We start from the raw sequence: 24,672 nt of genomic DNA, 5'->3' as shown, positions 1-24,672 counted from the left end.
CATAGAGGGGCTTCATGGGCCAGATTTGACGTACCTTGGACAAACCTGGTGCAAAGTGCTTTCACACCTTCTCATGTGCTATCTTGTAATATAGATGTGTTTTCAAGCAGCGATTCTTCATGGGGATCAGTCCTGCAAAACTGACCCTTACATTGACCAATGTTGTGTATCTGATCATATGAATTAGTACTTTTTCAATGAAGAAATAACCATAATGCAGTGAAAAGGTTCCAAAATGCCTTGTCAGCCTGTGTTATCATCTTTTCTATTGTGATTTAAATAGCTCTGGCTAATTTTTCAAAAATCTTGTTTTGATGCTTGAAAAAACATCCACTTGAAAAAAAACCCTCTATATTAATTGACAGGTACTCTGCAGTGAAATTGAAATGATCATCTTTGTTTCTTTCCACTGTGGCCATTATCAATGCTTGGCTGAGTTTCAAGTGTTAATGAGTTTCAGTACAAAAGGTGTTCCATTCATTTGAAAATGAATGACAATTTCAAGAAGTTGTAATAGCAGCTAATCCTTTTAATTGATCTGAACCCGAGTGCCCAGAACATTAGCTGAGTTTCTGAATTAATAGTCTAGTGATAATATCACTTGGCCATCGCCTCCCTAGCCACCCTCAAGAAAAGCTGCCCTGCAGCATCTAGCAATTTTTGTGGTGCAGATTTCACCTTTCCCAACATGCATTGCGTTCCAACAATAGGGAATATCTGGCATCCAGCAACAGTGATGTCACCAAACAGCCGAAGTAGCCAATCGCATTGAAGAATTCTCACAGATTGCAAATTAGGCAGAAACAGTCCGGTTCATCACTCACTTCTGACAACTTTACAGAAGGCAAAACAAAGACTGGAGCACACACAAGCGATTAAGTTGAAGGTGAAATATTACAAACAAACTTCAAAAAATAAATGTAATTATTTTCAAAATCTACGGAATCTGTTGCATGGAATGGAGAAATTTGACTTTTCACAAATATAAAATTAGCTTTTCAGGGCCAGAGAGATCGCTAACAGTAATTGTGACTCTGTGCGACAGTGAAACCAATTACAGCTCATTCAACAAATTGTAACAGTTTCAAAAGTTTTTCCAAGTGATACCAACGGTATAAAAGGCAGAAGTTCACATCAAATCAGCAATTTCTAATTATGTTTTCTTTGCAAGGACCTCAACAGGGCATCCCGTAGAGGAGAAGGAAATCACTGACAGCAACTTCTGGATTTCCACATTTAACTGCATTGTGAATGCCAGAAGTCGCTGTCGGCCTCCCAGAGTAATGAAGGCGAGGACTGACAATTTCAGCATCATGACAAATTGCAGAATCTGGGCCATGATCAAACTTTAAGACTAAACTTTGAAACTTGAAAAGTTTGCGTCTGTGTGAATACAATCTTTGTGGTCGTTAATTCAATTCATTTGGATAAGAACTTAAATAATCTGAAACATATTTGGTGAAGACCCCCAAGTAAAAAGTCAAGTGCAAGCTGTGGTTTTGAAATGTCGAAAAGAACGCAATCGCAGAATTGAACTGTACATTCTGCTGCCACAGTTAAGATACATTGAATTACACACTTGCAGTACAGCGGAATTTAGCCCTGAAAGCTGTTAATGTTACTGTAAGTGGCAAACTGCCCAGCAAAACATCCAACCGCAAAGCAGATCCCTTTCACAGGCTGATGCAGGGTCCAAAATGTTGGATTACCACACATTAAAGCAGAAATATCATGATAAAGGGTTTATGTGTCCTGCTTCATGCATACTGACTGGCAAAGATTGAAGGGATGTTAAGCCTTTACCCAAGTCTTTCCTCTTTTACATCAGATTACAAAAGCATTTGGCTTAGAGGATGTTTATCACGTAAAATATTTAATGCAAGTTGATTAGGTTATTTTGTTGGCTTAATGCAAAAATGTGTAAGCAGTAATCGGAAAACGTTGCCGTCAGTTGGGGACTGTCGCATGGTGGGGGGCGGGGTGGTGTTTGATGAGAAGGAACTGGAGCAAAATTGGCAACACTGCAATTCTGGGACCTATCCAGTGGTGCAGGTGGTGCCAGTAATGGTTTTGTGAGTCAGTATCACCTGAGACAGGTAACAGTACACCTTGCAATGGACTGCAAGCCCTGCTCAGAGATGGCAGGATTTAAAGATCCTAGCAGCTAGCAAAATCAAACCCTAGCTATGGCCAAAATTCTCCGACTGCTCACGCCCCGCCACCGCTGACAACGAGGACAGAGAATTCGGCGCTCAACCAAATCTCTGTTCACTCCAGCGGGATGGGAGAATCCCAGCTGCGAGTGAAGTCGGGGAATTTACCCTTTGTCTCGCTTTGTATAAGATCTCACCACGAAATCAGAGTGATAAACTGCACTAGTGCTATTGCAAAGTCATGAAGCTCACCTTTATGAAGATTGTTTGCAATTATATATTGTTTGCAACATATTATAGAGGTTTGCAGCTTATAGAAGTTATGTCCATTTCCTTAGAAATGGGCTGAATTTTCCAGGTCCCACAGGGATGAGGTTGGAGGCTGGAATGGAGGCAAATATTGGAATGGCTCCCAGATCCGATTTTGCCTCTGAGTGGCCTTGGTACAAGTAGAGTTTGACTGGTACAGGTAACAGACCAGCAGCAATGGACAGCTAATTAGGCTCAATTAAATCCCCACTTGTAGTCAAATTGTTAACACCTTGGGAATCCTCCTGCTTTAGACATCTGCACCCCCACGCTCCTCCCCAACCTGCTGTGGTCATAGCCTGGCTATTCCCTGGAGGTGACCTGGGGGGCACCAGTGAGTCCTACTTGCATCGCAGTCCCCCAAGAACCAATAGCCCAAGCAGGCTACAGCTATGGGTACAGGCCATCGTTTTTTAGGACTCTCCCTTCACACGTATGGCTTAGCAGCTGTCGGGAGACTTATATTCTAAACTTTTAAAACTTTCCACATGAGCTTTGTATCTTGTGTTCTCCTACTAATGTTGGCAGTGTTCACCTCTCCCGGTGAGACAGCCAGCTGGAGTTTTCTGCAGGCCCTCCTATTGGGCCTGTTGGTTCCCTGGTCCACACGCTGTTCGTAACTGGATGGGTTTCTCGGAAGAGGCTCCTTAATTGAGCATCTCTGCGATGACCTTGACCGACCTCCCACCATGGCCATTTCTAGGATCCTGACAAGTAATTGAGCCTAAAATTGGAGTCATTTGGCAAATCCTGCCCCAAAACCAGACAGAGAGCATTCAGCCCATCATGGCTGTGTCAACTCTTTGCAAGAACTTTCTAATTAGTTCCACTCCACCACTCTTTCTCCACAACCCTGCCATTTTCTCCTCTTCAAATATTTATCCAATTACCTTTTGAAAATGATTATTCAATATGCTTCCTCTACTCTTTGGGGCCATGCATTCCATATCACAATGACACTCCAGAAAAGAATTCCTTTCATCTAACCTCTGAGCCCAGGTTCAATGATTGTAATCTTTCCTCTGAGTCAGAAGGTTGTGGATTCAATTCCCACTCCAGAGACTGACGTAAAAATCCAGACAGACACTCCAATGCAGTACTAAGGGAATGCTGCACTGTTGAAGGTGCTGTTTTTCAGATGAGACATTAAACTGAGGTCCTGGCTGCTCTCTCAGGTGGATGTAAAACTCTCCTGATACTATTTTGAAGAAGAGCGGGAGAGTTAGCCCCAGCCCTGGCCAATAATTACAGTAAGAAGTTTAACAACACCAGGTTAAAGTCCAACAGGTTTATTTGGTAGCAAAAGCCACACAAGCTTTCGAGGCTCTGAGCCCCTTCTTCAGGTGAGTGGGAATTCTGTTCACAAACAGAACTTATAAGACACAGACTCAATTTACATGAATAATGGTTGGAATGCGAATACTTACAACTAATCCAGTCTTTAAGAAACAAAACAATGGGAGTGGAGAGAGCAATGGGAGCGGAGCAGAAACTGATAGCCAGGTTCCGCACACACAAGGACGGCCTCAACCGGGATATTGGGTTTATGTCACACTATTTCACATAAATATTTCTGCTTTTTTCCTCCTGAGTCTTTATCATGCGATCCTAGAATCAGAATTTATGTCACACTATTTGTAACTCCCACAGTTGCGTGGACCTGCAGAGTTTCACTGGCTGTCTTGTCTGGAGACAATACACATCTTTTTAGCCTGTCTTGATGCTCTCTCCACTCCCATTGTTTTGTTTCTTAAAGACTGGATTAGTTGTAAGTATTCGCATTCCAACCATTATTCATGTAAATTGAGTCTGTGTCTTATAAGTTCTGTTTGTGAACAGAATTCCCACTCACCTGAAGAAGGGGCTCAGAGCCTCGAAAGCTTGTGTGGCTTTTGCTACCAAATAAACCTGTTGGACTTTAACCTGGTGTTGTTAAACTTCTTACTGTGTTTACCCCAGTCCAACGCCGGCATCTCCACACAATAATTACAGTGCAGGAGGAGGCCATTCAGCCCATTGACTCTGCACCGACTCCCTGACAGAGTACCTAACCCAGGCCTATCCTCCTGCCCTATCTCCGTAACCCCATATATTTACCCCACTAATCTACCTAACCTCCACATCATTGGACACTAAGGGGCAATTAAGCATGGCCAGTCCACTTAGCCTGCACATCTTTGGACTGTGGGAGGAAACCAGAACACCCGGAGGAAACTCACGCAGACACAGGGAGAACGTGCAAACTCCACACAGACAGTGACCCAACGTCAGAATTGAACCCAGGTCCCTGGCACGGTGAGGTAGCAGTATTAACCACTGCGCCACAGTGCCGCCCCAGATACGGAGGATATAGTTGAAAGAGGTTTCGCCATATTATTCCCTTCATGATTTTGAGTGTCTCTATCCTTAACCTTAATACAAAAGCAAAACACCGCAAACGCTGGGAATCTGGAATAAAAACAGAAAATGTTGGAAATAATTAACAGGTCAGGCAACATTTGTGGAGAGGGAAACAGAATTAACATTTCTGGTCCTCACAACAAGACAATGATGAGTATTTTTAATGGTTTGCCTCGGGACACAGCCTTCTGTTAATGTGCTGGCACTAAGTCAGTATGACAAATAGTGGAACAGTCAGAAACAGGGCGGAAGATTATATATTTATTTTGTTATCTGTAGTACCAGCAAAACCCAGTTGCCAACAAGTTGCACAATTATTTGCATCCACTTATCCACGATCCCCATGAGTACTGTTAATAACTAATCGAGGGATTTTTGTCCCTGATTTGAAAGGGTTTGATAAATAGCACAACAATCGGCATTACTTTTTCACCATTCGACAAACATATGGCAATAAAATGATGAGAAGTGTTCAATATTGTTGTATTAATATTGCGGCATGGTGGCACAGTGGTTAGCAGTGCTGCCTCAGAGCACCAGGGACCCGGGCTCAATTCCTGGCTTGGGTCATTATCTGTGTGGAATTTGCACGTTCTCCCCGTGTCTGCGTGGGTTTCCTTCGGGTGCTCTGATTTCCTCCCACACTCCAAAGATGTGCGGGTTAGGTTGATTGGCTATGCTCAATTGCCCCTGAGTGTCCTGGGATGTGTAGGCTAGAGGAATTAGCAGGAAAATGTGTGGGGCTGTAGGGATAGGACCTGGGGTGGAATTGTTGTCGGTGCAGACTCGATGGGCCGAATGACCTCCTTCTGCTCTGTAGGGTTTCTTTGATAATTGAACCAAGAAAGTCATCAGAAACAGAAGGAAGAATGATCTACTTTCTAATATTTGAGCTTGTCCCGCTTCATCATAAATTTATCTTCTAAATAAGTCAAGTTTTTAAAATTCCCTTGTTAAGATATCTTGAAGATGATCATCAAACTGGCACTCAAATGGTTAAGATACATTTGATGTTGCAGGATAGTGCTTTGTTACTTAATGTGCGTGAATACCAGGGAATTCAGTCTCTGGTTCCAGATGATAACTACTGCTGCTCATTTTCCCACAGTCTTCGCCAGTGTTTTGCTTGATACAGCTGAAACTCCTCCAGCTCCTGATATGGCCTGTGCTGTGTGATATGTGACCTGCAATGTTACGGCCTCATGTGTTCCCAGCATTTTCAACCAAAATGGCCATTATGAGTATACTTTTATTTATTTTTCAAAGTTTTGCTTACACGCTTTGAAGTGCAATATTTAAAGCATGACGAATTCAATACTTAGCCAATTCAGTAAAGGGCAGACCTTTCTACCAAATGTATAGGTTCACTTGCAATTGTGTCACTGAAAATACCAGACTCTCCAAGCAATAGAAATAGCACAAAATGGCACAAAGACAAGAATTTCTATTTTTATTCTCGGGCTGGTTCACTTTGCAAAGAAATTGGGATCAGATTGATAGGGATATGAATTTTCCTCCTTGCTCAAACTGATTAAAGCTTATTATGGTCCCCAACCATTTACATTGTCCACATTGCCAAAAGCAGCCGCCTCTATTAGGCAAATTGCCTTATCCGTCTGCTATTATTATTGGAGTCAATTACAAAGGCTTCAATAGAACAGATTAAGCGTGCCAGGCAGTTCAATAAGTACTTACCCTGTAATCTGATTTCAACCAATGTCAGATCCTTTAAACAGCTTCAGTCACTCATTTGTACCTTGTTAGATATGAGACTAATGCTCAGATTATGAATGCTAACCATCAGGAGAGGCAGTTGCGAAGTTAGATTTCCTACTTTTCTGATAAAGTTTGGCTTCTCGGCCTTTTAGCTAAGATAAAGGCTGGAAATTTACCTTCCTGCCCGCCACAGGAATCGGAGTGGGCAAGGGGCGGACCATGGAAAGGTCCATTGATCTCGGGCGGGATTTCACAGTTTCGGGACGAGTGAGGCTGTAAAATCATGCCCCAAGTCTCAGGTCAAGCCCAAGATGGGGGTCTAATGCCTCATCTTGTCAGCTTGGATTTTCTTTGTCTCTTTCTTGAGAGTACCTTGAATTGGATTCGATTGGATTTTGAATTTGTTTTTTGGAGCAAGCAAGGAATGGATTTGAGTTCCCCGTCCACTTTGAGCATTGGCTTTGTAACTTCTAAGGATGGAGTAAAAAATTACTTTAAAAAAATACATAAATAAATGTTGGTCACTCACCATTTTGGTTTTACCACCCACTGCATATCATGGGTAAATTGCATTAGCTGTTGTCTACGTAGTGGTGTCTATACATACTCTGGCTTTTCTTAACACTGAGGAACAACTGGAGTGCGATCTCAACAAAGTGAGAGAGTTTGGAGAGCAGAGGGTAATCGGTGAGAAGGAAATGGGGGTACTCTTCTGTCTTTTCTGACGTTTAAGCCCTGAAGGAATTGGTTCTTGCTCTACCACAGGTGAAGAAGCAAGCTGTTTGGTGAGTATCTGGTAAGTGGTCAAGGCCAAGGCTTCAAGGTGATTTAGATAAGTTGAGTGAGTGGGCAAATATATGATCAACGCAGTGTAATCTGGATAAATCTGAAGTTATCCACTTTGGATGGGGAAACAGAAACGGTGATAGATTGGGAAATGTTGATGTACAAAGGGCCTGGTGTCCTAGTGCACCTGTTACTGAAAGCAAGGATGCAGGGTCCAGCAAGCAGTTAGGAAGGCAAATGGTACGTTGGCCTTCACCGCAAGGGGACTTGAGTGCAGGAGCACAGATGTCTTACTGCCACTGTACAGGGCCTTGGTGAGACCACACCTGGAGCATTGCATGCATTTTTGGTCTCCTTATTTCAGAAAGAATATACTTTCCATCAGACTGATTCCCGGGATGGTATGATTGTAGTAGGAGGAGAGATTGGGTTGACTGGGCCTGTATTCACTGGAGTTTAAAATAATGAGAGGGGATCTAATTGAAAAGTATAAAATTCTGACAGGGTGAACAGGCTGGATGCAGGGACATTGTTTCCTCTGGCGAGGGGAAGCAAGAAGGAGTCACAGTCTCAAGATACAGGGAAGGCCACTTGGAACTAAGAGAACATGTGAAGAGTCAAGGGCGGCGTGGTAGCACACTGGTTAACACTGCTACATCACAGCTCCAGGGACCTGGGTTCGATTCCCGGTTTGGGTCACTGTCTGTGTGGAGTTTGCACATTCTCCTCGTGTCTGCGTGGGTTTCCTCCGGGTGCTCCGGTTTCCTCCCACAGTCCAAAGATGTGCGGGTTAGGTTGATTGGCTATGCTAAAAAAAAAAATCGCCCTTAGTGTCCTGAGATGCGTAGGTTAGAGGGATTAGTGGGTAAATATGTAGGGATATGGGGGTAGGGCCTGGGTGGGGTTGTGGTCGGTGCAGACTCGACGGGCCGAATGGCCTCTTTCTGTACTGTAGGGTTTCTATGATTTCTAAGATCTATGATATTTAAGAAGAAAATAGATTTCTAGACTCTAAAAATGTCAAAGGGTATGGGAAGAGTGCGGGAGTATGGTTTGAGATAGAAGATCAGCAATGATCGTTTTGAACGGTGGAGCAGTCTTGGAGGGCCAAATGACCTACTCCTGCTTCTATTCGCTATGCTTCTATTTTATTCTGAAGGTTTAAAATAGTACAATAATTTGTGATGAGTTCAATAAATACTGGAATAAACTAATTAAGTAATTAGTTAGAGCACAAAGGTATGGCAGGACAGGTTACAGCTGTGGCATGTGGGAACTCCTGGATACCAGTGTGATCCAGGGCAAGCACAGCTGCAGTAAGTGTTTGCAACTTAAGCAGCTTTGGCTCAGAGTCACTGAGTTGGAAGCTGACCTGCAAAGGCTGCGAGACATCAGGGAGGGTGAGAGTTACTCAGGGGTGGCACGGTGGCACAGTGTTAGCACTGCTGCCTCACAGCACCAGGGACCCAGGTTCGATTCTGACCTCGGGTCACTGTCTGTGTGGAGTCTGCACGTTCTCCCCATATCTGCATGGGTTTTTCTGGGTGCTCCTGTTTCCTCCCGCAGTCCAAATATGTGCAGGTTAGGTTGATTGGCCATGCTAAATTGACCCTGTGTCAGGGGATTAGCAGGGTAAATCTGTGGGGTTATGGGAATAGGGCCTGGTTGGGATTGTAGTCGGTGCAGACTCGATGGGCCGAATTACCTCCCTCTGCACTGTAGGATTCCATGATTCTATGAACTCAGAAAAATCAAAATCACCAGGGAAGTGGTATTGAGGAAATTGTTGGGACTGCAGGCTGATAAATCCCTGGATCCTGGTGGACGTCATCCTAGGGCCTTGAAAGAAGTGGCTCGGGAAATAGTTGATGTGTTGGCCTTAATTTTCCAAAATTATGTAGATTCAGGAAAGGTTCCATTAGATTGGGAAATGGCAAATGTAACTCCTTCATTCAAAAAGGGAGGCAGAAAACAGGAAATTATAGGCTAGTTAGCCTAACACCTGTCATAAGGAAAATGTTAGATGCCATTATTCCAGATGTTATAGCAGAGCACATAGAAAAAAAATCAAGCCAATCAGGCAGTATCAACACGGCTTGTGAAAAAAAAATCATATTTAACCAGTTTATTGGCATTCTTGTTGGCACAGTGGTTAGCACTGCTGCCTCACACTGCCAGGGACCCAGGTTCAATTCCGGCCTTGGGAGACTGTGGAGTTTGCATGTTCTCCTCATGTCTGCGTGGGTTTCCACCGGGTGCTCCAGTTTCCTCCCAAAATCCAAAGCTGTGCAGGTTCAATGGATTGGCCATGATAAATTGCCTGTTTGTGTCCCAAGATGTGTAGGTTAGATGGATTAGCTATAGGAAACATGTGGGGTTACAGGGATAGGGCAGGGGAGAGGGCCTGGGTAAGATGTCAGAGAGTCTGTATATACTTGATGGGCTGAATGGCCTCCTTCAGTACTATAGGGTTTCTATGATTCTTTGAAGGAGTTTCATGTGTTATAGGTAAAGAGGAATCAATAGATATACTTTGATTTCCAGAAGGCATTTGATAAAGTCCCACATCAAAGTTTACTGCAGAAAATAAAAGTTCAGGTGGTAACATTAGTACGGATAGAAGCTTAGGTTGCAAACAAGAAACAAAGGGTTAACCTAAAAATGTTGTTTTCTGATTGGCAGGAGGGGTTTGCCGCAGGGACCAGTGCCTCAGATTTACACAATTTACATATGAAAGGACCAAAGGTATGGTTGTGAAATTTGCTGAGAGCACAAAGCTAGATAGGACAGTAAATTGTGAAGAAGATGTAAGGAGGCTACAAAGGAACATAGAAAGGTTAGATTTGGCAAATGGAGTATAATGTGGGAAAATGTGAAATGGTGCATTTTGGCAGGAAGAATAGAAAATAAAATAATTATCTAAATGGGGAAAGATTTCAGAACTCTTGAGACTCAGGGGGATCCAGATGTCTGAGTGCACAAATTACTAAAAGTTAGTATGCAGGTCCAACAAGTCATAGAAATCATAGAAAACCTACAGTGCAGAAGGAGGCCATTCGGCCCATCGAGTCTGCACCGACCACAATCCCACCCAGGCCCTACCCCCACATATTTTACCCACTAATCCCTCTAACCTACGCATCTCAGGACTCTAAGGGGCAATTTTTAACCTGGCCAATCAACCTAACCCGCACATCTTTGGACTGTGGGAGGAAACCGGAGCACCCGGAGGAAACCCACGCAGACACGAGGAGAATGTGCAAACTCCACACAGACAGTGACCCGAGCCGGGAATCGAACCCGGGACCCTGGAGCTGTGAAGCAGCAGTGCTGACCACTGTGCTACCGTGCCGCCCATCAGCAAAATGAATAGAATGTTATCCTTTATTGTGAATAGAATTGATTACAAAAGTAAGGAGGTAATGCTTCAGTTGTAGAGGGTATTGGTGAGACCACATCTGGAGTACTGCATATGGGTATTGGTCTCCTTATTTAAGGAAAGATGTAAATGCATTAGAAGCAGTTCAGAGAAAGTTTCCTAGACGAATAACTGCAATGCTGGGTTGTCTCATGAGGAAAGATTGGACAAATTAGGCTTGTATTCACTGGAGTTTAGAAGAGTAAGATATGACTTGATTGAAACACTTATGATCCTGAGGGGTATTGACAAGGTGGATGTGGAGATAATGGCCAGAATTCTACCACCTCGCCCGCCACAGAATCAACCCAGACGAGGATCCGACAATGGAAATCTCCATTGACCCCTGGGGGGGGGGAATTTCCGACCGCAAAATCCCATCCAATATTTATTCTTGTGGGGGAATCTAGAACTAGGAGGTCACTGTTTAAAAATAAGGGGTCACTCAATTAAAACAGATGAGGAGATTTTTTTTTCTCTCAGAGGGCTGCGAGTCTTTGGAACTCTTTCTCAAAAACTGCTGGAAGCAGAATCTTTGAATATTTTTAAGGCAGAGCTTGATAGATTATTGATTAACACAGGGGGTGAAAGGTTATCAGGGTAGGTAGGAAGGTGGGGTTGAAGTTACAATCAGATTGGCCATGATCTTGTGGAATGGCAGAGCAGGCTCAAGGGGCAGAGTGGTTTACTCCTGCTCCTAATTTGAATGTTTGTATATTTGCATTACTTTTCTACTCATTTACTTCCTCATTGTGTGGCCATGAGTCAATGCCCAGGAAATTAGGGCAACAAAAGACCTCGACTTTCCGATAATGATTATCCTGTCAAGAATAACACTTCACATAGGGTGAGCTACACCAGGTCAACTCTTACGTCACCCGGAGCCAAATGTGTATTAAAAGTAACTTATAGTGGGTCAGGCTTTGCTGCGATGGGAGATCTCATAGTGTACCCCAAGTATTAACATTAACATTCTTTTGTCCACAAAGTTGCTGGTAAAGGTACAGTGAGGACAGTAGGGTACCTAGCGCCTTGGTGATGGGACGAACAGTGTATTTCCTTAATGAAGTTAAAAGATTTAGAAATAAACAGAGGAAGGACTGGGAATGAACTAGAATTGAAGTGAGTGAAATCAAATACAGGAAGTTGACTGTGAAATGCGGGAGGGGGGGAGGTGGTGAGGTCAGAAAGATTTAAGTTCGTGAAGGAAAAAAAACAGAAAGGAAAGTAAAGTAAAAAACTTCAAGATTTGACAATTTAAAATCTCAGAAAGCAATTGAATACCTGAAGGAATGACACTCCACACTTAATTATTCACTTTCTGGATAAGAGGATTGATTGGTAGCCATTAATCACACTGTAAAATGGGTTTTTAAACTATTAATCATTTTCGTTGCAGGCTTAATGGGCAATTAATAGCAAATGTGGAAATGTCATGAAAATCCTGGACAGTAAATTGTGAATTGTTGTTTAACAGAGGAGCGGTGCAAATTGGTCAGTCATTTGTGGCGATTTGTGAATCCTGGAGTATCTCTTCCTTGTCACGAGCTGTTGGCTAATTTGCTCATTAATAATGGAAAACATCATTCAGACCCTGTGATACTTTCAGCAAAATCTGGCCCACTGTATTCTTGCGTGATACGCCGCCACCTTATGGTTTATTTGGAAATGTTGATGTCAACAGCCTGTGCCAAAAGGATTTAATTGCCTTGTCATAATATTTATATATAACTCCTACGCTTGTAGTAAGATTCGCTTGTGAAGTTGGTCTGTCTCATTGACTGATGCACCTCGCAAATTATGGCGAGTAGCAAAGTCCATGCAGCAACACAACTTAAATCCACTCCATACAAGTGAGTTGCTGGTTTGCCCCCTTTGACCGCCAGTTAACCTCTGGGCCTTCTTTTTGACTGAATCTTTTCTATATACCACAGTTCTATTGTGAATTCGACTGACAATTTTGTGCTGGGGCTGTTTTTGTTTGCCTGCCAAGCAGTTTTGTTCCATTTTTGGTTGGCCTGGTTCCTCTGCTGTTGGGCTGAAGGACAAGTGGGAGCAGTGAAGGGAAACAGAAGAGAAGAGGAGTCGCCACAGGAAGAGGGAGTGGGAAGGCGTGGTACGGGGGGGGGGGGGGGGCGGGGGGGGGGGGGAGGGGGGGAGGATCTTTAGGGATTGCCTCTCGGAACAAAACAACATATTAAAACAAAACTGTGTAAACAGACCAGCGAGCAGATAGCTATTTCAATCAGAGATTTATTCTTGAGAATGGACATGAATTGTACCTTTAAGGAGCTGATGATGTATGATGACCTACAGCTGAACTGGTCGAGTTGTGAAATCACCAGTTGGGGTAACTATCATCTGAAATAATTAAAGATGGTCTGGATCTGATCTTACTAATCTAATTTAACTTAAACAGGCTGAGAAAGACTCACTCACACTGCTGGGCAGATTGTAGTTTGCAAATATGGCCACTCCCTGGCACAACTACAGAATAAAGGAGTCTTTACCAGACCCTGCCACCTGATTGCGTACTGACAGTGATCTCCAGTGTGTAACCCTTTGCGGGAGCTCTTTTCCCACCCAACCAATTAGCTCCTTCCCAAATGAATGGGGTACTTGTTCCTTGGTGGGATTCATTTCCTGTAGGTTACAGTTCAAAGAATAGTTTTTTTGTGAATAAGTTCAATTGAAGCGAATTAAACAAAAGTGCAGTGCGCTGAAGTACTGAGTCACTGGTGAGGAAGTTTTCCAGCACTGACCATAAGAAAGCACAATCACACAGTTGTATTCTCAACCTTCAGCAATTAATAACAAGGGAGTATTATCATTAGGAGCAGTTTTTTGAAAATCAATTGGCATTCTTTTTCTTTTGTTCATTTGCTATCCCTCTTTGAATTGTTTAAACAGTGAATGCAAACAGCAGCACTGGGCTGGAAAGTGTTACTGAGCAGAACTCTTAGGATACATATCCCAGTGGTAGAGATAAATCCAGGAAATGTGGATGTTAATTCAGATTCCAAAACCCTTCCAAACCAATACCATAAAGAATTTAGCAGCTCATCTATTCAATAAATAAATTGCCCAAACAAATCTACGCAGCCTGAATATTCCAACTAAACCTGATGATGTGATACTCGGTCAGAGGTTTTTCTCTCAGCCTGCAATGTGACGTATATTCACCACACACAGCTTAGCGATGGCCAAGTGGTATTATTGCTCAACTGCTAATCCAGAAACTCAGCTAATGTTCTGGGGACCCGGGTTCGAGTCCCACCACAGCAGATGGTGGGATTTGAATTCAATTTTAAAAAATCTGAAATTAAGAATCTACTGATGACCGTGAAACCATTGTCGGAAAAACCCATCTTGTTCACTAACATCGCTTAGGGAAGGAAATCTGCCATTCTTACCTGGTCTGGCCTAAATATGATCCCAGAGCCACAGCAGTGTGGTTGACTCTCAACTGCCCTCTGAACAAGGGCTACTAGGGATGGGCAATAAATGCTGGCCAGCCAGTGACATCCAGGTTAAAGTTTATTTATTTATTAGTCACAAGTAAGGCTTACATTAACACTGCAATGAAGTTACTGTGAAATTTCCCAAGCCATCACACTCTGGCCCTTGTTCGGGTCAATGCACCTAACCAGCACGTCTTTCGGACTGTGGGAGGAAACCGGAGCACCTGGCAGAAACCCACGCAGACACGGGGAGAACCTGCAAACTCCATACAGTGACCCAAGCCGGGAATCGAAACCAGGTCCATGGCGCTGTGAGGCAGCAGTGTTAACCACTGTGCCATCGTACCGCCCTACAAATGAATTTTTAAAAAAACTATTGCTTTACCAAAAGTTAATCGAAGTAGGTAAATGGCATTATTTTGAGTCAAGTCAAACACCTGGACCGAACCCAATTGAATCGCCACACTCATTCTTACAGCAGGGGGTATGTAAGGGATTGCTACTTGCCAGAATAATATAACTCATTCTGATTGCGTTGACTTCAAACTATAACTGGATGAGAAGAATTTGTCAGTAAGTGCAAGTAAATTTCTTAAGTGGCACCTCAAGGAGGCGTTCCTGTTCTGCTTATCGTATTGCTTCTGCTCACAGAAACATGTCATTAGTAACATGCTCCAACATGTAGAAGCAATTCCATCTATTCCAATGAAAGACTGAATAAGTTCCCTTTGTTCATATCAGTTGTGATGGTTTTGGCTGTCACTGCGGGTTTATTTCACTCTCTGTAAGATATTTAATCCAACTGCAAAAATAAAACACCCACATCAGGCTACCTGTCAAATCAGTCTCCCTCTTAAAAATGTCTATCAATATATAATGACATGTTTGTCTTCCGTCACAGCATCATATTCAAGACCTTTACTCTCCCAACATTAACAGGATGGGCAGCTCATCAACATCTGGGAAAGGTTTGCGGTTGGAGCAGCTGTAACAGCAAACTGCTGTGGAAACTGAGTTTGTGGCTTTGAAAAACAAAACAAAATGAGGCATTGTGAGATGAAGTAACCAGTCGTATCTGCAGCATTGGATCGAAGATGCATTGCTTGGATAAATGCTGAACATCCCAGTCACACTGTTACTTTGGACACAGGATAGCTGAGTGTAGTCTAAGGAAGTTACTGAGGCAATGCACCTTTCCTCCCAGGAAGCTCTTTAGAACTCTCCAGACTTTGCACTTTGACGAGGTAAATGTGACAGATCAGGCAATAATTGGATGGTTAATTAGCAACATGCCACCTGAGCAAGCTCCAGAAAGGAAAAGGAAAAAAATCACAAGAACGTAACTTTCAAACTTACAATTTTTGTGGGTGGGAGCTGAGGCAAGCTCTTCTGGGGTGCAGGGGTGATCTTTCTAAATTCTATTCCATTGGGAATATCGCCGTGATCCAAGCCTGGGGAAACAAGCAAAGATGTCAACTGTAAAATTTACTGCGAGCATTTCCGAGATTTATGTAGAAATGATTCATCAGGCAAATCTGGTGAGGAGAGAAAGCAACGTAATTCTGCTTTGACAATCTGAAACCTGCACTTCCAGTAGAACCAAGTAGTTCATAGTTTTGAAGCGAGTTCACCTTTGGATGAGCTTATACAGATGGAAAATGAAAGCAATCAATAGATGCAAAGTGAGAGAAGAGTTTTTTTTAAGTGGAGAAGAGTTCCAGAAATTCAACAACACATTGACATGATTAAAAGGTTCTTTCAAAGATTTGAGGTGACACGCAAACTATTCCGCTCACTGAGCTAACTCTAGGAAGGCTGAATCTGGTCAAGTTGGATACAGCGCAGAAAGTATCATGCTGTGACCTGGGATAGAGCCAAAGCAGTGACTAGAATACAGAATTATAATGACAGGATTATAAAGAAAGGCTATGTCCTCTATCAAAATGTCTCAAAGCTTCCTGTTTGTCATTCCAGTTTCTTAGCCTCGATGTTAACTCCCCCCGTGACAGTGGCGAAGGAGACTAGGGTTTTTGGGACTAAACCCAAAAAACACGGAACTATATCCTAACTTTCTGCACAGCAACCCATTGCTGGTTTCACACTAGCAAGTTTCAATACATGGCACTACGTTAAATCAGGCTCACACAGTACAATTGGGAGCCTAATTTGTATTTAACTGTTGCTGGCTGGGTCTCACAAGGCTCAGGACATTCAGAAAGGAAGATGGGAGCTGGTGGCATTTTATAGCACTTTTTGGGGGCCAAGAGAGTTGAGAGTGTAACTGTGGCCTCCCCAAACATCTGCTGACCCATGGGAATCCGCTGGCCTTTAGCCTTGGCGGGGGGGGGATACTGACTGCCCCTTCCTGTTCAAACTGCTGAGCGAAAGCTGCAATCGTATCCTGGCGACATTATCGAGGCCTGATAATGTAATAGTTACATCTGTGACCCTTCTTGCCTTGGGCAGGGCTCCTTGCCACCCACCCCGTGGAGCGGGTTAACATTGCAGGTGATCAGTTGCTGTTCACTCCAGGGTGGGTATAAGTGACCTGGAGTATTTTAATGGCCCAATTTACACTAAATTGCCTCTTGGTCACCATGTAATTCCAGCATTCGGTCCTGCTGCTATTAGTAGTCTGCTGACATTTTGTCCTGTTGGAATAAGCGCGGTTCCATTCGGCCTAATTTTCCTGCCTCTTGTCCAAGCCCCTCATCTTTGTTATCGTGGCATTTCCTGAGGCGGGGGGGGGGGGTTTGATTTGTTCCCGTAGCAGACGTGAGCCAGGCAACAGCATCCCTTGTCACCCTGTTGCTCCTCTTATGTTCCAGGTGATTTGGCAACCCAACTTCAATTTCGAACTAGAACATAGAACAGTACAGCACAGAACAGGCCCTTCGGCCCACGATGTTGCGCTGAGCTTTATCTGAAACCAAGATCAAGCTATCCCACTCCCTATCATCCTGGTGCGCTCCATGTGCCTATCCAATAACCGCTTAAATGTTCCTAAAGTGTCTGACTCCACTATCACAGCAAATATCACTGCAAACTCCACTGGGATTTAACTTGCATTCAGGAGCTTCTGCCCATCGATCTCCAAGGTCTGACACAAAGCTGCAGGGTGCATCCCTGCTGCTGCTGGGTAGGCCCTGTGGCAGGCCTGACCTCAGGCTCAGGAATGCAACACAATATGATGATCCTATAGCATCAATGTTCATTCCACCTCAAGGTGCACCAATCCATCTGGTTAGAACATATAAGGTCCAGTAATGCTTTAGAACGCCAGTGTTACCTGAGTAACAGAAATCACACTTAAAGTTCTCCAACCACCGTACCTCACATTTTAATGCCTAATTAACAAAGACAGCAACAGTAAGAAACTCTCACATCCAATTGGTTGCAATTTAAATCCAGTTTATATTCCTAAAAATGCAAGTCTGCTCAATGCATTTAGTTGCCTCCTGGTGCTAATGTCATCAATACTTTCCATGTTCTACTCCACAACTTGGGCTTAATTCAGATGCTCTAATATTGGCAGCAGTGACTGAGGGCTTTTTTGGAGGCTGATTGGTTCTCCTCGGGGATCGAGGAAATGGTGAGAGGGGCGCGCTGGGGGCTAGAGTAGTAAAACATCCCATCTATCTCAGAGACCTCCATGCCTCAGGTGCTCCCGCCTCTGGCCATTCTCTCAGCATGTCAGTAATTTACAATGGAATAAACCGCTGACAGGAATCAAGGTGGGGAAATCATGCACAAACAGGAACCTCTAGACAGCATTGATTGGTGAGAATTACTGCAATTGGGCTTGCGACCACTGTCATGGGGGAACTGCTGAAATGGCCCTGGAGTTGCCAAATGGTCCAAAGTACATTGCAATGTCTTCATGAACAACTGTATTGATGGATCTGGTTGAGAGTCTCACACCCTCTGTGGGGTTCTTGTCATAGATGACAATAGCACATTGGCACTAGGTAGCAGATGTCCTGAGATCCCAATCCCATGGCTCATTGGCTGAGAAGGGCTCAAAACCGGCTTTCCAGCTAAAGGAGTATCTGCTGTTACTTCACTTGTTCTTCCTCGCTCCCGCTCTGCGTTTCAAACACTGTTTCTCCTGAAACAAACTGCCATTGAGGGATTTATGTTGGTGTCGATGCCATGAAGAGTGAATGGCATTAGCTGCTGCCTTCTCCTTCGGCACAGGTACTTGAGACCGCTTCAAGTTTGACATCTATCATGACAGAAGATAAACATATTTTATAGTACTGTCTGTTTGATATTATTTCCAAAACTCTTAACTTGAGAATAGTGAGTGAGTGAGAACGTCAGAATGGTGATATTAGATGCAAGCTAGGAGGGAAACTCCCCCTCACTCTGACTTTTCCATTATGATCTCTTCGAAGGGAACTGCTAGCTTTACATTATAAGAAAGAAAGTTTATTTATTAGTCACAAGTGGGGTTATATGAACACTGCAATGAAGTTACTGTGAAAATCCCCTAGTCACCACACTCCGGTGCCTGTTTGGGTACACTGAGGGAGAATTTAGCATGGCCAATGCACCTAACTAGTACGTCTTTCGGGTTGTGGGAGGAAACCGGAGCACCCAGGAGGAAACCCGACCAAAGCCGGGAATCGAACTGGGGTCGTTGGCGTTGTGAGGCAGCGGTGCTAACCACTGTGCCACCATGCCACCGCCGCCATTCTCCTTATGTGCCTAATCCATTCTGTTTTGTGACAAATTGGATTGGAATAGAGGGATATGAGCCCCGGAATGGTGGCGGGTTTTAGTTCAGGGCAGCATGGTCGGTGCAGGCTTGAAGAGCCAAAGGATTGGTTCCTGTGCTGCAATTTTCTTTGTTCTTTAAGACCTTTCCCCATCAACAGAGAAGTAGCATTGAGAAGTTTCAAGAACATATGAAATGACACCCAAGTGCCCATCATGCAATCCATCAAGACTGAAAGGACAAAGAACAAAGAAAATTACAGCACAGGAACAGGCCCTTCAGCCCTCCAAGCCTGCACCGACCATGCTGCCCAACTGAACTAATACCCCCTACGCTTCCAGGGACCATATCCCTCTATTCCCATCTCATTTATGTACTTGTCAAGATGCCGCTTAAAAGTCACTACCGTATCGCTTCCACTACCTCCCTCGGCAACGGGTTCCAGGCACCCATCACTGTGTAAAAAATCTGCCTCGTACATCTCTTAAATCTTCCCCTTCGCACCTGAAACCTATGCCCCCTAGTAATTGACTCTTCTACCCTGGGAAAAAGCTTCTGACTATCCACTCTGTCCATGCCTCTCATCATCTTGTAGACTTCTATCAGGTCTCCCCTCAATCTCTGTCGCTCCAGTGAGAACAAACCAAGTTTCTCCAACTCTCCTCATAGCTAATGCCCTCCATACCAGGCAACATCCTGGTAAATATTTTCTGTACCCTCTCCAAAGCCTCCACATCCTTCTGGTAGTGTGGCGACCAGAATTGAACGCTATATCCCAAGTGCGGCCTAACTAAGGTTCTATAAAGCAGCAACATGACTTGCCAATTTTTAAACTCAATATCCCGGCCTATGAAGGCAAGTATGCTGTATGACTTCTTGACTACCTTCTCCACCTGCATTGCCACTTTCAGTGACCTGTGTACCTGTACACCCAGATCCCTTTGCCTCTCAATACTCCTAAGGGTTCTGCCATTTACTGTATATTTCCTATCTGTATTAGACCTTCCAAAATGCATTACCTCACATTTGTCCGGATTAAACTCCATCTGCCATCTCTCCGCCCAAGTCTCCAACTGATCTATATCCTGCTGTATCCTCTGATGGTCCTCATCGCTATCCGCAAATCCACCAACCTTTGTGTCGTCCGCAAACTTACAAATCAATCCAGTTACATTTTCCTCCAAATCATTTATATATATTACAAACAGCAAAGGTCCCAGCACTGATCCCTGAGGAACACCACTTGTCACAGCCCTCCATTCAGAAATGTACCCTTCCACTGCTACCCTCTGTCTTCTTTGACTGAGCCAGTTTTGTATCCACCTTGCCAGCTCACCTCTGATCCCATGCGACTTCACCTTCTGTGCCAGTCTGCCATGGGGAACCTTGTCAAAGGCCTTACTGAAGTCCATGTAGACAACATCCACTGCCCTACCCTCATCAATCATCTTCGTCACTTCCTCGAAAAACTCGATCAAATTCGTGAGACACGACTTCCCCTTCACAAAACCACGTTGCCTCTCACTAATACGTCCACTTATTTCCAAGTGGGAATAAATGCTGTCTCAAAGAATCCTCTCCAATAATTTCCCTATCACTGATGTAAGGCTCACCGGCCTGTAATTACCTGTGAGGACATATATTTTGGAGGTAGATTTAGTTCAAGTATTTTTTTTTAGGTGAATACCTTCAAGCAGGTCAGTGTAGCAAGAATTAAGAATACAGGAATGGTATTCAGCTATTCAGCGCCTGAAGACAATTCTGCCACTCATCTCGACTTTGGCTTGGTTCTATCTATCCTCCTCGGCTCCATAATCATTCATACTCCTGGCCAGCAAAATTTCTATCTGCCTCAATTATAATTATAAACAACTTCTGGGAGCGGCATGGTGGCACAATGGTTAGCATTGCTGCCTCACAGCGCCAGGGACACAGGTTCGATTCCAGGCTTGGGTCACTGTCTGTGCAGAGTCTGCACGTTCTCTGTGTGAGTTTCCTCCGGGTGCTTCAGTTTCCTCCCACAGTCCAAAGGTGTGCGGGTTAGGCCGATTGACCATGCTAAATTGTCCCTTAGTGTCAGGGGGATGAGTTAGGGTAAATGCATTGGGTTATGGGGATAGGGCCTGCGTGGGATTGGGTCAGTGCAGACTCGATGGGCAGAATGGCTTCTCCTGCTCTGTAGGATTCTAAGATTCTATGAAAAAATGGACATGCATGTTTTGCTTTACAAGGTAGCTTGAGTGGGATGTTTCACCGAGGCTAATTTGCTGATGTATTTAAACTTCTTCCATATTTTAAGCTTGATTTGTGGGATACCTGAAGCAGTTCTGATGTGAGCCACCACCTCATCGTGTGCGCTCCTGTCCACCTCCAATTCGCCAAATGTGAATAGTTGTTGGCTCTGCCAAAGAGGGTAGTCTTCCTATGAAGCAATACCTCTCCAGTAGCAGGGCCACTGATATACTGGCAAATCAGCACCTTACGGACATCTCTACTCCATTCCAGCAATGATGTGACCACCAAAATCATTCCCAACCTTCAAGCTTCCAATGCGTGTGCAAAACCAGATCAGATCCTGAGAAGATTCAGCAGGATAGAGAGTTATACCACTGCAGTCTGGCCAAAGACTGGTCACTGCTCAATCCACCCACATTTTACACGATGGAGTTCGGCAGTGTGAATGAACTCAGGCAGGGCTCCATGTCCCATCCACTCTGCAGAATCACGTGTTGGCCCTCCAACATACTCAACTTACAGTAATTGTCAAACTTTAACAACAAACCATCTAATCAAATTCCTCAGCCTTCCAAATGCAACCGTATCCCATCAGCTAATAAACAGGCAGTAGGAAATAAAAATATTAATGTAATTAGATTGATGTGTGTTGGCAAAGGATGCAAAGGGAGCATGAGGAATAGTTTCCTTACACAGTGACTGGAATGCACTGCTTGAAAGGGCAGTGGAGGTTGGTTTAATTGTGGCTTTCAGAACTAGACTGGATAGGCGCCTGAAGAGAATTAAAGAGCAGGTCCACTGGTGAAGGGCAGGGGTGTGGGCCTAGGTGTGTTGCTTTGCACAGGGCTGGCATAGGCTTGACATGCCATGCCATGTTTGCGTATGTTCTTATCTTCACAGTGGCACAGTGGTTAGCACCGCTGCCTCACAGTGCCAGGGACCTCAGCTCAATTTCGGCCTTGGGTGACAGTCTGTGTGGAGTTTGCACATTCTCCCTGTGTCTGCGTGGGTTCTTCCGGGTGCTCCGGTTTCCTCCCACATTCCAAAGATGTGCAGGTTAGGTTAATTGGTCATGCTGAATTGGCCCATTGTGTCAGGAGGATTAGCAGAGCAAATATGTGGGCTAACTGGCCTGGGTGGGATTGTGGTCGGTGCAGGATTGATGGGCCAAATGGCCTCCTTCTGCACAGTAAGAAGTTTAACAACACCAGGTTAAAATCCAACAGGTTTATTTGGTAGCAAAAGCCACTCAAGCTTTCGGAGCTCTAAGCCCCTTCTTCAGGTGAGTGGGAATTCTGTTCACAAACAGAGATTATAAAGACACAGACTCAATTTACATGAATAATGGTTGGAATGCGAATACTTACAACTAATCAAGTCTTTAAGAGACAGTTGTAAGTATTCGCATTCCAACCATTATTCATGTAAATTGAGTCTGTGTCTTTATAATCTCTGTTTGTGAACAGAATTCCCACTCAACTGAAGAAGGGGCTTAGAGCTCCGAAAGCTTGTGTGGCTTTTGCTACCAAATAAACCTGTTGGACTTTAACCTGGTGTTGTTAAACTTCTTACTGTGTTCACCCCAGTCCAACGCCGGCATCTCCACATCATGACTCCTTCTGCACCGCAGGGATTCTTTGGAACTTCTATCTGTGATGAGTTGTGGTAACAGGCCATTGATTTGAAAATTCTCAGAACATAATTCATGTTTTTATGGCCATATTTTCCATGTCTACGTGTTAACCATCTGTTACTCGATCCTCAACCTACTGCTCCAGTTCCAGTAAAACTAAAGCAAAATATTATGGGATGCTTTAAATCTGGAACAAAAACAGATCATGCAGATAACACACAGCACTCATATGGGCGACACGGTGACATAGTGGTTAGCACTGCTGCCTCACAGCGCCAGGTTTGATTCCCGGCTTGGTTCACTGTCTGTGCGGAGTTTGCACGTTCTCCCCGTGTCTGCGTGGGTTTCCTCCACGTGCTTCGGTTTCCTCCCACACTTCAAAGATGTGCCAGTTAGGTTGCTAGGCCATGATAAATTGACCCTTAGTGTCAGGGGGGCTAACAGGTAAATATGTGGGGTTACGGGGTTAGGGCCTGGGTGGGATTGTTGTTGGTGCAGGCTTAATGGGCTGAAAGGCCTCCTTCTGCACTGTCAGGGTTCTATGATTCAGTACTAGCGGAGAGAACATAACAAGTTTAAATTTCAGGTGAAGATCCTCCCTCCTTTGAAGATCAAAGGAAGAGTCGGCATCCAAAATAAAAATCCGCCTGTTCTCTCGCCACAGAGGTTGACTGAGTTGCTTCAGTTCCAGTGATAAAGAATAATTTGGGAATCATTTACTTTGAACATTGCCTCATACGTGTTGCAAAATGGGATTGCTGGTTTCCCTCAAGTTATTTCTAATCCCTGGGGCATTATTAGAGTTCCAGAGCTCTACAGCTCCCTCCACAGCTTACAGTAACTATTCTGCCGCTGCCAAACGTCGCAAAAATGAAGCCCATTTTCAGGAATTTCTCAACATTGGCCAGAGCTGCGCAAATCAAAGTGGGTCTGTGCCTAGATTTCCTTTGGAGGACACAAGAATTTCATTTTTCCAACTACACATGAGGATAAGAAAGAAGAAAAAATTCCTGCATTTATATACCACCTTTCACACCTTCAGGACCCCTCAGAACGTTTCACAACCAATGAAGTCCTGTTGCAACATACTCACTGCTCCAATGTAGTCAAAATTCATGCAGCAAGTTTCCACAAGCAGAGGCAAAGTAAGGCATCACGGTGGGCAAAGCAAGGCAAGGCAAGGCCAGACAATCTCGTTTCCAGCTACACTAGAACGCACAACAGATGACAAAAGGAACGGCCATCTTGGGTAACAAAGGAAAACTGACAATTGAGAGATCAATATTGGTCAGATTAGCTAGATAATTCCCCTGATCCTCCATGAATAATGCCATGGGATCTTCAGCTCCCATCTGGGAGGGAAGATGGGGGCCTCGGTCTAGTGTCTCGTACAGAAGTTGGCACCTCTGACAACGCGGCACTCCTTCAGTAGCACATTAGAGTATCAGCCTGGACTATGCTCTGACTGAGCCGACAGTCACTATCAGTGAGCTAAATCTGACAAATGATGAACATTTAGTGTTAAAATAAACTCAAAATGATTTAAGTGCATATATAGACCGAACACTGTTCCAAACCCAGGACTGATTGTTTAAAAATATAACACTGGGCTAACCGAGGCGAGGGATGCTACTACTGAGAAACAGGGTTCTCTCCATTTGCAAACACGCATGCAACATTCTCAGGTCAGGTACGGCTGAGAATCTCCCTCCACCCAATCCCAACAATTCACTTTTGTTCTCGTCTCGAAAGAGCACCCATTCTCTGCTGCGTTGGCATGACATTTCCAATTCCCACACCAATAATCCTGACGCTCTTTCTGAAAGCAATTGCTAATTGAG

At 44.1% G+C, this 24,672-nt stretch overlaps 1 protein-coding gene across 2 annotated transcripts in view; it reads right to left on the bottom strand.

Moving 5' to 3' along the window:
- The window catches only part of afap1l2 (actin filament associated protein 1-like 2), a 241,770-nt gene that overhangs the window by 72,141 nt on the left and 144,957 nt on the right, over positions 1-24,672 (bottom strand). For both annotated transcript variants that reach the window (XR_013498974.1, XM_078223255.1), the window contains exon 4: positions 15,600-15,694. Coding sequence is in view for 1 of the 2 variants with exons in the window: in XM_078223255.1 (XP_078079381.1) it covers positions 15,600-15,694 (95 nt within the window). In the remaining variant the exon portion in view is untranslated. The remainder of the gene's footprint in view (positions 1-15,599; positions 15,695-24,672) is intronic.

This window comes from Mustelus asterias, chromosome 11 (genome assembly GCF_964213995.1).
Source record: "Mustelus asterias chromosome 11, sMusAst1.hap1.1, whole genome shotgun sequence".
NCBI classification, from domain to species: domain Eukaryota; kingdom Metazoa; phylum Chordata; class Chondrichthyes; order Carcharhiniformes; family Triakidae; genus Mustelus; species Mustelus asterias.
The sequence above is the reverse complement of the archived record's forward strand: the minus strand, read 5'-3'. Positions and strand labels throughout refer to the sequence as shown.